The 14811-nt window shown below is 44.0% G+C and overlaps 1 protein-coding gene across 1 annotated transcript; it reads left to right on the top strand.

Moving 5' to 3' along the window:
• The first annotated feature begins 219 nt into the window (after positions 1-219).
• Positions 220-11167, top strand: SLC25A51 (solute carrier family 25 member 51). The gene is made up of 2 exons (XM_037902185.2): positions 220-384; positions 8129-11167. Exons 1-2 carry the CDS (start codon positions 275-277, stop codon positions 9042-9044), a joined length of 1026 nt encoding a protein of 341 aa, XP_037758113.1. The 5' UTR covers positions 220-274; the 3' UTR covers positions 9045-11167.
• Positions 11168-14811: the final 3644 nt, after the last annotated feature.

Raw genomic sequence — 14811 nt, 5'->3', positions numbered from 1 at the left:
GCTCACGCCTTCCCTTTGCCCCCGGCCGCCCTTGCCTCGCCTCCCTTGACCCCCGTGCTCCGCGCGCGCGCGCACACAGGCCTGGCGCGAGACCGTGTCGACGCAGGGGCCGGCTCTGCAGCTGATTGGGTCGGAACTGGGGGCTCGAAGCTACTCGAGAGTGGGTGAGGGGGGCGGAGCCATGCCACATTCGCTGGTCACGTGGCGCGTTTCTGCCTCGCCGCCGCCCGGGGAGGGGGGCGGGTCCGGGTCACATGCCGCTCCTGGCCGGCACATGCGCACGCGCAGAGGGGGGGCTGTCGGGCTGGGCCGGCGGTGGCCGAGGAGGAGGGTGCCGGGCCCGGCTCCTGTCAGCGGGCGCGAGCGGCCATGGAGCCGGCGCGGGTGAGTCGCCGCCCCTCCCCCCCACCCCCGCGCGCGGGGCCTGCCCTGAGGGGACAGGTTAGGGCCTGTGGGCGCTGGGTGCGACCCGCCCCCGCTCGCCGCGGCCGCCGTTCCTGGCACGGGCGCGGGGCGGAGCGTTGGCGGCCGCGCGGGACCCGCCCTCCCGCTGGCTCGAGCCGCTGCTCGGGCGCTTGGGGCCGCGCCGCCGGGCCGGCCGGGGTCGGGCTTCGGGGCCGCAGCGGGAGCAGCCCGATCCGAGGGTCCCGCCGTCATGTCAGTGATGTGTGGGCCGTGCCCTGTGCTTCCGGCGGGGTCTTCCTCGCGCGCTCGGCGTGCGCCCCGGGGCCGTGGGGGGCGGGCAGGGGTCTTCTCCCCCGTGGCCCTGTGGCGGGGGGGGGTCACCTTCGTCCCCAGCGAGCGGCTGCCGGTCACTTGCCCGGGCTGCGTGGCTGCAGCTCCCGCCTTCCCCTGGCTGTGCCGGGGCAGCGGCGCGCCCCCCTCTCCCGCGCTCCCTGTCGGCGTGTCACAGTCCGCTCTCCCCTGGGCCGGGTGGCTCCGCTTCGGGCTGCACGGAGCCCGGGGAAAGCCTCCACTGAAAGCGCTTTTTTATTTCTGTTTTTTTTTTTAAATAACTGAAGTACAAATGGAGAAGTTTATTTTGGGAAGAAAGGCATGTTCTCACTGGTTGATCACCCGCTTTAGTGGTCTTCACTTATAACTAAATAGAGGCTTTACACGGGATTTGTTACATCTTTTTGCACCTGGGAGGGCACACGATAATTGTCCACTTGTTTAAGCTATTATATAGCTTAGTATTTTCAGTCTTATTTGTTGTACGTTTTTAGTATAGTAGAAAATGGTGAATGATAGATATATTGCTTATTTCCTGGACAATTAACTTTCCCCCCATGATTTGTGTCAAGCTGAAGCAGAAGGGTAACTGGCATTTAAATACACAAAAAGCATATATAAAACTTATTTTTTATTTTAAAAAAAACCCTTAAATGTTTAGATACATACACATCTCATCAAAACATGTTTCACATTTACAACTAAATGATTTATTAAACAGAGGGATTAACTGTAGTCAGTGAACTAAACTGATTATTTCAGGCCAACCTTCAAAAACTTTCAAATATGCTTAAGTGAAGGAGCTTAAGTTTCTTCCAGCCTACGGCTATGGGAGAGTGTCTCCTGCAGACATAGTGCAGTCCACAGCTTATGTCAGTCCAAGGGGTGTTTTTTTCACACCCCTGAGTGACATAAATTTTACTCACCAAAATGCTAGTGTAGACATAGCCTTGGTCTCTTGAAAATGAGACCATCTCCTACTAACCAATTGTGCCATATTTATAAAGCTTGACCTCAAAAGTTAGACTGGGGAAAAACATCTTCCTTTATATAGAGAAACAGCTTTTAACTCCGTTTTTGATAGAGGCTCAGTTTTATTTAAATGTTTTGAGTGACTTATGGTAACTTCATATTTCATTTTAAGCAGCTTTATTTTTAAAAATAACTCCTCATAATATAAATTTAAAAAACCTGATTTAAATTTAAAAAATCGAATTTTTATCTACCCTGGTTTGATCTCATTTTGGTTGTTAGGTATCGTGTGCGGGTGGCCTGTGATATACAGGAGGCCAGACAAGGTGATCTGGTGGTCTCTTCTTGCTTTTCAACTCTATGTATGAAGAGACTCAGGTTGTGTCTACATTGCCACTTTCAGCGCTAAAACTTTAGTCATTCAGAGGTGAAAACACCCGCCACCCCCGAGTGACAAAAGTTTTAGCGCTGAAAAGCACCAGTATAGACAGCGCTTTATCCCAGAGATAAAGCTACCACTGCTCATTCAGGGTGGGTTTTTTTTATCGCCGTGAGAACCCCCCTCCCCCGGGTGATAAAGCGTATCTACACTGTCCACATCACAGTGTGGCTGCGCTGTAACATGGGCAGTGTAGACATACCCATAGAAAGTGAAAATGCCTTGGGAACAAAGCTGAAACTGAATGAGTCTCTTTTTAGTGTTCTAGCTGATTGAATTGTAACAAAGCAAACAGCATACCAGGAGAAAAATAAATTAGATTTTTACAGTTCTTTGATGACTTAATCTGCAATGTTAATGCAAACTTTTAAAACGAGTTTTATGTTGATTGTGCCCCTTTAAAGAATGAACATAAAGAAAACTAGGTAATTAAAAGAAAATGTCCTTATAGCTTGGGGAAAGTAGAGAACGTTAAAAAGCTCTCAGCTGGGAGTGAATGCAAAGGAAAACTATAAGCACAAGAAAAACCTGCTTAGAAGTTGGCTCAACCTTTTTTTCCCGGGGAGGGACCTTCTGTTCTAAATTTAGATCCTATTCTAAGCTGCTTCTGTGCTCTAGTGGTGCTCGAACTTTTTTTTTTTTTTTTTTGCATGGGGACCCTAAAACCATCTGTTTCTTGTAATACCTACCGAAAGTCTGTAAAGGATGATAGTAACTGCAAGAAATTGCACTGCGGTGTTGTGGGACTGGAGGACATCTTTCTATGTTCCACCTTCTACCAGCACTTAGGACGGGGTGGGCAAACTACGGCCCGCGGGCAGGGTCCGGCCCCTCAGGGCTTTGGATCCAGCCCTCAGGATTGCCACCCTAGTGGCGCTGCGCCGCTCCGGGAAGCAGCCACTCCATGTCCCGGCAGCCCCCGGGGGTGGAGGGGAGCGGCAGAGAGATCCGCATACTGCTCTTGCCTGTGGGTACTTCCCCCAAAGCTCCCATTGGCCAGGAACGGGTTACCATGGCCAATGGGAGCTTCGGGGGAGGAACCCATAGGCGAGGGAAAGAGGCAGAGCCCTGTGGGCCCTCTCCCCCCAGGGGCTGTGCAGGGACATGGTTCCAGCCGCTTCCTGGAGCAGCACAGCATGGGGCCAGGGCAGGCATGCAGGGAGCCTGCCCTGGCTCCGGTGCGCGCCGCTGCCAACCCAGAGCCGCTCTAGGTAAGTGGCGCCGGGCCAGAGCCTGAACCCCTCCTGCACCCTGCCCCCCAACTCCTTGCCCTAAGCCCCCTGCCTGCACCTCGCACCCCTTCTGCACCCCAACTCCCTGCCCTGAGCCCCCTCCTGCACCCTAACATCCTTCCATGAGCCCCCTCATACAGCCTGCACCCCTCATCTGCACCAGCCCCTTGCCCTGAGCCCCTTCCTGCACACCGCACCCCCTCCCACACTCCGCCCCCGCACCCCAACCCCCTGCCCTGGCTCTGCAAGCAATTTCCCCACCCAGATGTGGCCCTCGGGCCAAAAAGTTTGCCCACTCCTGATTTAGGTTAGCCAGTGATTTTCTTTGGTGACTACCTCTTGCTCCAGAATGTAAAATTTATTTTAAAAATAAAATCTTTAGCCTTTAGTAGCTGTGAAGGTAATCTTCAAATGTAAACCAATGTATAGTTAAGCCTGCCTGATCAGAAACAGTTATAAGGGAAGTCTAAATTGTCCCTATTCATTTAAAGGGAGATTTAACTCTGAAGCGTAATAACTTAAATGTCATCATAGCTAACTATTTAACTTTGATCAAAGAATGTGATAAATAAAGGGACATTCTTATGAGGATCTAGCCAATCTGAGTGGCATCCCATTTTAGCATCTTTAGTGGGTGGAATTTTGGTTATGAGAAGATTTTCAGAGAGTATCACCATTTATTCCCTCTCCCCCCCCCCCCATTAAACATCCAGTTGGCATTTAGAAAAAAATTCTGTTATTTGCAAATTTGGGCAATTTGATACAAAAACAGTGAGACAATGCCATTTTTAGAGTCAGTTTTTGGAGCAGAACCAAGCTTTAACATTCATGTAAGGCTTGTCATGTGCTAGTTGAGTTTGTCTTGTCAGCGGTTTGCAGCAGTGTCATAAGAATGGCCATACTAGGTCAGACCAAAGGTCTGTCCAGCCCAGTATCCTGTCTACCGGGAGTGGCCTGCATTAGACTGTCCTCAGTATATGATTGCTTGTTTACATTTATACATTTTTATCTCCTGATATGGCTTTGAACTAACAAATCCCAGTGTTACCCACCTCTGCCTTTCCTGCCTTTACATGGTTTTAGTCCTCTTTGCACAAAAATAATAAATGTAATAGACTATATGTTTTCTCACAAGGGTCTCGACTACCCGAGTAAAAAAGGCTAAAATATGACCAGCTAACACAAATTCAGAGGTCTTAGCCTGCATCTACATGTATGTTACTAGGGCTTTTCAGTCACGTTGAGCTAAAATGATTGAAGAAGGCACCCTTTTTGCTTTTATGGACAAGTCCCTGAAGACCTCAGACCTGGGGAAGTGGGTGATGCAGGGAATAAGGGAGCATGTTACTTGTTGACCAACTAGTTCAGATATGTCCCAAACTAGTATTAGTCTAAAGTTACCAAAGGTGGCTTCTTAGTGACCTATATGGAATGATTTGATGGTCTCAGTCAAATTCCTAATGAACATGTGGCCAAATTTAAACAAACAAAAATTAAAAAGCCCTTGTCTTTATAATTGGAACTCTTGTAGTTTGTCTTAGCAGAGACCAAGGCGAGATCTCCAGTAAAGACTTCTGCTGGCATAGCTATAATTGGTCAGAGCTGTGACCCCTGACAACACAGATGTGCTGGCAGACACGCCTAGTGAGGATGCAGTTATACCATCAAAACGGCACTTTTATTGGTACAGCTTGTTTTGTTCAGAGGGGTGTTTTTACTATACTGGTACAAGTTGCCGCTCTGCCAGTAAAGCTGTGTTCACAGTAGGAGTACTTTGCATGTATAAAGAAAAGGAGTACTTGTGGCACCTTAGAGACTAACCAATTTATTTGAGCATAAGCTTTCGTGAGCTACAGCTCACTTCATCGGATGCATACTGTGGAAAGTGTAGAAGATCTTTTTATATACACACAAAGCATGAAAAAATACCTCCTCCCACCCCACTCTCCTGCTGGTAATAGCTTATCTAAAGTGATCACTCTCCTTACAATGTGTATGATAATCAAGTTGGGCCATTTCCAGCACAAATCCAGGTTTTCTCACCCCCCCCTCCCCAAACCCACTCTCCTGCTGGCAATAGCTTATCTAAAGTGACCACTCTCCTTACAATGTGTAGATTATAATTGTACTGTAAAAAATCACACCCCTAATCAAATCAGTTACACTAGTAAAACTTTTAAAGGTAAATCGGGTTCAGATCAGTTCTTGGCTGTGGTTATTCAGGGTTTCCCATGCATCCTGCCTACCACAGGCTGGCAGTGACTGCACTTGTGGAAATGACCCCATATACCAGGGGTGGGCAAACTTTTTGGCCCGAGGGCCACATTGGGGTTGCAAGACTATATGGAGGGCCGGGTAGGGAAGGCTGTGCCTCCCCAAACAGCCTGGCCCCTTCCCACTTCCCACCCCCTGACTGCCCCCCCTCAGAACCCCAGACCCATCCAACCCCCTCCCCCCGCTCCTTGTACCCTGACCACCCCCCCCCCCCCCCCCCCCCCCCCGGAACTCCCAACCCATCCAACCGTCCCCTGCTCCCTGTCCCCTGACTGCCCCCCCTCCAAACTCCAGACCCTAACCGCCCCCCTGGGACTCCACCCCCTATCCAACCCTCCCTGTCCCCAACTGACCCAACCCCTATCCTCACCCCCCGACCCCTGACGGACCCCCTGGGACTTCCACACCCTATCTAACCCCCCTGTTCCCCATCCTCTGATCACCTCCCCCAAACCTTCACCCTGTCCAACTGCTCCCTGTCCCCTTACTGCCCCCCCAAGAACCCCCGACCCATCCAAGCCCCCCTGCTCCCTGTCCCATGACTGCCCCCCCCAAGAACTCCTGACCCATCGAACCGCCCCCTGCTCCCTGACTGGCCCCCCCAGAACCCCCGACCCATCCAACTGCTCTCTGTCCCCTAACTGCCTCCCCGGGACCCCCTGCTCCCTTACCATACTGAGGCCAGCCGCGCTGCCTTGCAAGAGCGGCGGGCCAGAGTGCTGGCAACATGGCGCGCTCAGGCTGCAGGGGAGAGGGGATGGCAGGGGAGGGCCCAGGGGCGAGCCTCCCGGCTGGAGCTCAGGGGCCGGACAGGAGGGTCTCGCAGGCCGTAGTTTGCCCACCTCTGCCATATGCTCATGCCTTCTGATGGAGAATGCAAAGCAGAGTAGGCTTTAGAGTTTAGACACCTTTAAATATCTCCTTTAGAAGTCTGAGCTATGTTTAACTATTCTGGAACTGAATGAAATTTCCAAACAATATAGCCTAAAATCAGATGTTAAAGGAAAAAAATTATATTAAAACCAAACACAAATAATATACTTGGGTCTAAGACACCCTAGCTTTTCTTGGGTAGGTCACAAAACTTTGAAATTGCAGATATTTAGAACTCTCTGTAGATAATACTTGTATTAAGAACTCACTTGTTGTCCCAGTTCTTCTCTGACCTTTAACAGGACAATATGTGCACCTAGGATTGATTAATTGTAATTCTGGAGTCAGCTCTTTATACTTGCGTGGTATTATAGCATAGCCAAGTATGCAGACATAGTTATTTAAATTACCTTACCATTTTGACAAGCCACATTTGAATTTATGGCTTGGTTAAGTGGGATAACTTCTCTCCTCCCATCCCCAAACCCACTGTATGTTCAGGTTGCATTCAGTATTTTATGGAATGCTGTTTCTCTATGTAATCAGGTTGTGTGGGTTTTTATTTTCCATCCCTTAATGCAGTGGTCCCCAACCTTTCTGTGGGAATAGCACATTCTTATTCCCAACAGAGTGTGGCGGGCGCCAAACACCCCGTCGCTGAGAAGTGGCAGCGGAAAGAAGCCCTGCCGCTGAAAAGCCGCCAAGAAACGGCAACGCTTCTCGGTGGCATTTTGGTGGTGCGGTATCCTGCAGGTGCACACAACTGCCCCGGCAGGCGTCATTGTGCCTGCAGGCACCGTGTTGGGGACCCCTGCCTTAATGCATCTCACCCAAAAGATCTTTCAAAATTGTACACTCAGCACCGATTCGGATTCCTTCCGACCCATCCCATTATATTTTTGTGGTGTTCTGCCTTTGGATAAAACCATGTAGGTTGCTAATTGACATCTGTCCAACTGCTTACTTTCCCTGAGCTAAGTTGTTATAGTGTAGACAGTTCTTTAGAGACTATACCCATATTTTCTATAGTTTGTAATCTGTAATTTCTACTCCATAGCAAATGTGTTCTTTACAGATAACGTTTGGTCTGTTACAGGGTCATGTAAAATATGAGTCTGAATAGTCAAGATGAGTTGTAATAGCAAGTTTAAAAAACAAAAACATGCATTGATTTGTTTTGTATTAACAATTGTCAAAATTACTAATGTGTAGCGTAGGAACCTTAACTTCTGAATTTCCTAACTTCCACTTACATTTTCAGCTTTCACATGGCACTAAATATGCCATGTTGTTTTAAAATTTATTTCTGTGTATAACTTTTTGCATTTAATCAACAAAAAAGTTCCTTTTTTACCCTACCTTGTGTCAGTTAGCTGAACAATGTATAAATCTTTCAGTTCTTTGAGAGCTGTAATGCAGCCACTGAAACCACTTGTACATGTGTGAGCTATCAAATGTGGCATTTATCATTCTGTTCCTCTGAATTTTCATGGAATTGCCTGAAGACCTTATGCATGCAAAGGATTTATATACATGAATTAAAAAAAAGAAAGTGGGGTTCTGTGCAGCTGTGTTCACGTTCTCCTTTGCCTTCTCAATGTAGGAGAGGACAACACCCGTATGACGAAAGAAAGAGCAGTATGATGGATTCAGAAGATCTTGTCCTAACAAGTTCAAAGCAAGATATTGCTCATCACATTGTAAAAGTTAGCTCGGGTAAACATTATTTTTGTGGATATTGTGCAGCCTTCACCAATATAGCAATCACCTTTCCCATCCAGAAGGTCCTCTTTCGACAACAACTGTATGGAGTGAGAATAAGGGATGCAGTGTGTCAGTTACAGAAAGATGGAATCCGAAACCTGTACCGTGGACTCCTCCCTCCATTAATGCAGAAAACTACAACTCTTGCCCTGATGTTTGGCTTGTATCAGGATTTCTCCTCCCTGCTCCAAAGGCACACAAATGCACCTGAACTTGTGACTTGTAGTGTGGCAGCAGTGCTTGCAGGAACCACAGAAGCTCTTCTTACACCTTTTGAGCGGGTCCAGACTTTGCTTCAGGACTACAAACATCATGACAGATTTACAAACACTTACCAGGCTTTCAAGGTGCTAAAAGACTATGGAATTAAAGAATATTATCGGGGTTTGGTACCTATTCTGATCCGAAATGGACCGAGTAATGTACTCTTTTTTGGTCTGCGAGGACCCATCAAGCAGTGTCTGCCCGAAGCAACTTCTTATAGTGCTCATTTGGTCAATGACTTTATCTGTGGAGGGCTGTTGGGTGCCATGTTGGGATTCTTGTTTTTCCCAATGAATGTTGTAAAAGCTCGCATGCAATCTCAAATTGGTGGGGAATTTCAGTCTTTTCCAAAAGTTTTCATGAAGATTTGGCTGGAACGTGATAGAAAACTGACACGTCTTTTCAGAGGAGCTCATCTGAATTACCATCGCTCTATTATATCCTGGGGCATAATCAATGCAACATATGAATTCTTGCTTAAGTTATTATGAAAAATGTTACCTTCTATGAAGTCCCTTGGCTCAGTTGGGTAGTGGCACATTGAGGTTACTTATTTCCTAGGATCAAATTTGTCATAATCAGACCTGTTCATGAATAACACTGAAATTTGGAGAGTTTAATTGCAAAACGGTGGTTACATTTCAGCAGGGAGAGAAGTAATTTTTACCAATGCCTGCTTAGTCTGAAAGGTAATTACAGTCCGTCTTCATTAATGGTCTTCAATCTTTATGGGGTGAATGTTGGCATTGTGTCTAGATCTTAATTTAAGAAAAATCAGTTTGCTCAAAAGTGCCCTCTTTATTAAAGTATTTAGATGCTGGAAGGTGAATTCACCCATACCTGAATAAACTAACTGAAACTTACTTTCTCTTTAAATATTGGCCTTGGCCTAGAAACTTACTCCAGGTCACCCTCAACCTTTCCTAACACTCCTGGTGATCAAAACTATGCTTGATTATGCACTTTGTGGAATATGAAAGTGAGGGAGGCTGACAAAAGCTATTTAGTTTCCCTACTTGGTAAACTTGGAAGATATGATGTAGCTGATGCAGTTGTTGTAAGACTACTCTGAACTCCCATCATGTTTCAGGTTTCCCAGGTATCTTTACTGTTTGAAACCAGACTGCCAACTTTTAATGAGGATGGTGTTACTTCTCAACTAAGCCTTAAGATTCAACAAAGCCTACATGAATTATTTTTGCCAGCTGGTTTTTGCTAGTCTCCTAATATGAATGCCATCTTGTCAAGCAACATAAGGTAGCTACTAAGGCTATGTCTACAATGCACTTTTTAAACCATTTTTTTACGACAAAAAGCACTGGTGTAGACAGTGCTTTACTGGCAGGAGATGCTCTCCTGCCCACAAAGGAACTGCCCCTCATTGGAGGTGACTTTATTTTGCCAGCAGGAGAGCTCTCTCCTGCCATCAAAGAGTGGCTACACCGGGGACCTTACAGCGGCACAGCTGTGCTGCTGTAAGGTACGCAGTGTAGACATAGCCTACATTTTCAACTTCAGCGTAAGCTGATCTAGTGCAAAGTAGGGGTATGTGTACTTATGTGAAAAGGGAGTAGCGGGTGGGGGGGGGGGCGGTGGCGGGGAAATGAAACAAATTTTATCTAAAAAGCTTTAAAGTGTCCTTCATTTACAGTATCACTTATTTGTGAATGTGGAGTCTTTTATTTTGTCTTTTGTGCTGCTTAGTTTCTGTTGCAAACAGGCATGGCGCCAGAAAGATGACTTGGTTTCTGCAACATTAACACGTACAGAAGTCGTATGAAAACTGACGGGAGTCAAAGTACTTTGTAGAGAGCTTTTGTTGTATTAAGGTAACATGTCTTTTTGCAACTATTTTTACTTCCTTCATGTGAGGTTGTAGCATAACAGATCACTTCAGTCAGTATTTTTAGCTGAAACTTGCTCTACCCTCCATTTTATGCCTTGTTCAGGGTATATCAGTGTAGTGGAAAAGGCACTCCAATACTATGGCGAGGAGGACCATATAAGCGCTGGGCTTGGGGGTTTCTCTGTGATCATTTAATCATGTTGATAAACACTCTCATAAATATTAAACAAAAGTAATGTACTTGGTATTCAGGTGGATGTGCTTTAAGGCCTTGGAGAAGAGAAGAGAGGGCAGGAACACAAGTGTGATTACCAAACTAGTGGTCTTCATATAAAAGACTAATTTTTTTGTATATTTTTATGCAAAAATGGTTCATAAAGTATTTTCATATTTTGTGGTGACCAGGAAAGCTTTCAGAAATTTTGGATGTTTTTTTAATTTTAGAGTGAACATTACTTTTTTTGTATCCTTAAGTTTTCACATGCTTATGGTTTACTTTCTTACCCCATTTCAGTTGTTCACTTGACGTAACTGCCCCTAAATAATTACTCCCAAACAGAGTGTCCTGTTTCTTTATAATCTAGCTCTGTACTACTAAGCTTCACAGTCAAAGATGGCCAAACACAAATAAAGCACATTGATATTTTGAATGTTGTGATTCTATGGATTTAAATATACTGTCTGTTGGATGTTACTGGTGGAATCTGATTTTACCAGTGTATTGTTTTTGTAACCTTTCCTTGATGGAATAAAACAAAAGAAAATGTTTCCCTGGCCTTAGTTTTTTGTAGCACATATTTTATACTTTTTCCTAATAGTGTGTTACTGGCACTTGAGAAAAGAACATAAGTTGGAGCAAACAAAGCGAATGTTAGCAATTATAGTTCAATAAAACAGAACATTTATTGAGGCTTGGCCTCATGCTTGTTTGTTGCTATACACCACTTTACAAGGGAAGAGCCAAGAGCGTCTTCTAACTCCATTTTCAACTTTTAGGTCATGGTTATCAGGAGTTTAAAGAGGACACCAGGCATGGCTAAATACCTCTTAACAGAATTATACAACTTAGTTATATTCTGTGTACAGGAGAGTTGTCAGTGAAGTTAATGGGAATGCAAAAGATGAGATCTCTTGGGTTTAATAAAGATTTGATAGTATCGGAAATTATATTCCAGGGACTTGAGATGAGGATTATTGGATGGACTGAAGTCTGTAGGCAAAGGTTAATGATAAACAATGTGTCAAGTTAGAGACAGGTAGGTTGTGGCAGAATACAACAAATTAGTATTTGAGTAGGTCCAGATTACTATTTTCATCTGAGCTGGAGGAACATGTACTGTGCAGTTTAGCAAACAGGGATGGGTAGCCAGTATCAGTAAGATAAATAGTACCAAGGGAGCTACAGTGTTAAAATGGACAAAAACGAATTGGATGCAGGTGTGGGAAAGAATGATTGAGGTGAGAGAGTGTGCTAACACAAGTATGGTCCCTGCTCCCAAGGAGTTCAGTCTAGTTACTACAGAGGCTAGATTGTTCTAGGAATAAGTGTTTGTGTCAAATGACCCAAAACAGAAGCATGGATTAAGGCGCACTGATGGGAATGGGAGAAGAGAACCCTTACTAGACTGAAACAACGAGGCATCCTTGTGGCACCTTAGAGACTAACAGATTTATTTGGGCATAAGCTTTCATGGGCTAGAACTCACTTCATCAGATACATGGAGTGGAAAATACAGGAGCAGGTATAAATACATGAAAGGATGGGAATTAGACTGTAAGCTGCATTTACAGAGATGTGCTAGAGCAGGGAAGTCCATCTGACTCCAGTCAGGCTAGCTGGAACATTATTCATGTCTGGGCTCGGTATCAAAATGAAGTAGGAAAATCAGTAAAAGCACAGTACCAAGCTATTAGGGTGCTGATTCAGACACATGGGGTATTAGAAAACATACTGATGGACACAAGTTGGCATTGTGGAAGATTGTTACAAAATATCTCTGCTTAAATTTTATTAAGCTAACTTTTGACTTATTACCCCCATCTTGGTGAACAACTTAAATGTTTGTACCTATTCTTGCTATTAGATTAATCTGAATAAATGTGGGCAGGTTTTTTTTTGGTTGCCTTTCCTGGGGTTACATGCATTTCCCATATTTCATATTCCATGGCAAGACTCAAATACATAATTTCCTAATTGCCAGCATTGTATGAGATGTAGATAAGTGGTTTGATGTACCAGTCTCTTGCACCAGGTGAGTCAATCTAATAAAAGTGGAGATACAGTAATGTAGGTTGCTCTTTTGTACCAGATGCTACATCTGATCTCCAGAGCCTTCTCTAGCAAAGGCAAAAGCTGTGATAATAGCAAATACTGACAGTGTGCAAAAAGATTCACAAAAATAAACAGTCAATGACTGGTTCTTTTTCACCCCTTGAAAGGGATATAATATTTAGTGAAATAAATTAAGATTCTCAAGTTGAAGGAGTGGCTAGGATTGGAAGCAAATAGTGCAGTAAATAGCTTTCTGGCCTATGTGGTTCTGTTAGAAGTATGGAATATAACTTAACATTGGGAAAAATGCACCCTATCACCTTTCAAAAAATGCACTGAATTGCTTTATTAAATGTTTAATTTATTTTGCAAGCAAGAGAAACTGTTCACAAACAGTACAAGTTACTGAATAGGAGCAAGTACAGTATATTCAGAACAGCTCTGCTACTTGGTATGTATTGTATTAAAAGTCTACCCCCTCTGACTATGAAACTTTGAGTATTTCAAAATATTCTACACGCATAACTTACTCTTGTATTAAAAAAAGACTTCTACAGTTGGTTGGAGACCCTGTTGAATACTAATATCATTGTAGCAGAGAATGCACCGTTGACTAAGATCATGCTTTCCCCCCCTTCCAACAGAGCAATCAAGCTATAAGGGGAAAAGAGGCAGACATTTTTCTTTCTATCATAATCTTGGAAACTAGGGAATTTTTTTTTAAGTTTCCATGCAGCAAATGTATTTGTTGCATTACGAAGAGCCTGAATTTCAGAGCTCTTCTGTTTAGCTAAGACTTCAGTTTTATTTTGCAATACCTAAACTTTTCTGTACTGGCATTTGTGGCATCCTCAAGGAACAGTGTTTGCACTCCTCCTAAATATTTTAGGATCAATGAAAAAATGTTAGTTTTCACTAGTACATTTTCCATGTAAACAGTTAGAATCTTGTCTAGGAGATTTCAGATTAACAATAAAACAAGCCAAGTTTTGGGCTTCAGTCCTTTAGTGTGTCTAGATATATTTTGCTTTTCCCCATTCTCCCCACCTCAAAATAGAGACATGCCAGCTAGATCTTTTCACTGAGCTACAAACTTTTTTTTAAAATTTCATTTTTACTCAGTTACCTCTTCCCTTGCCAAAAATGTTGACAGTGCTCTGGTGATTTACATCTGACCTCTAGAGGAATATGTGAAAAATGCACTTCACTTCAACAATATGGTCACGGGACAAATACAAGAGTTACTGGCTTCAAACACACTAGGCGTGGTTTTCATAAACACTTCTAAAAAGTAAACATTCCTATGGAGATCTGCTTCTGCTTATCCGTCATGCTGAAGATGGAAAAATTACACTTTACTACAGCAACTAATGAATATGAACCATGCATTTAGAAAGTATATTGCACACTTCACAGTCCAGCTAAGATCACTAACGCAGAGAAATACTTTAAAATTTAGCAATAGGTTTAATACTTGAGTGGTATAAAATATACCAATACAAAACAATGATAAAAAATGATTGGTATAAACCACTACCTTAATTCTGGGGTTATCTATTTAACCCATTTTGCTCCTTATAGAGTATTGGGATGGAAGAGGGTTAGTCTTTCAGAATTTAATGCAAAGCAAGTGTATAACTTTTCTGCTACCTAGAAAAAAATGCCAAAGCTCACCCCAAGTCACTTTGTTAATTCCATAAGGCAAGATAATGTGATTTAGAAAGACAAAAAATGGTGAGAATAATTTTTTGGAGCTATAACTGCAAGGCATCTAACTAGTCCGTTATGCATCACTGCACGAAGTGTTTCAAGGTACTGTTAACTATACTGAAGTAAAATCTATTTGCTTTCACTGAAGACTTCCAGCTATTATTGAAAGGAGTAGTTAAATAATCACAACTGCAAATTTCATTCTAATTCAACTTATTGCAAAATGTAATCAGGAAAGTTAGGCAACATTCTTACAGCATACATGGACGGAATTGGTCTTAATATAAAAATGTATCTGCTCCTACAATACACTATACATACACTACAAAGCACCACAAAACACGATCAAACCCCCCAAAACAGGGCAACCTCTATCATCAGCCTTGCACTTTTCAATGGTCTCGCTTCAAAGTGATGAGCTGTTTTAGAT

This window comes from Chelonia mydas, chromosome 5 (genome assembly GCF_015237465.2).
Source record: "Chelonia mydas isolate rCheMyd1 chromosome 5, rCheMyd1.pri.v2, whole genome shotgun sequence".
Taxonomy (NCBI): Eukaryota; Metazoa; Chordata; order Testudines; family Cheloniidae; genus Chelonia; species Chelonia mydas.
This window is presented reverse-complemented; position numbering and strand designations above follow the sequence as displayed.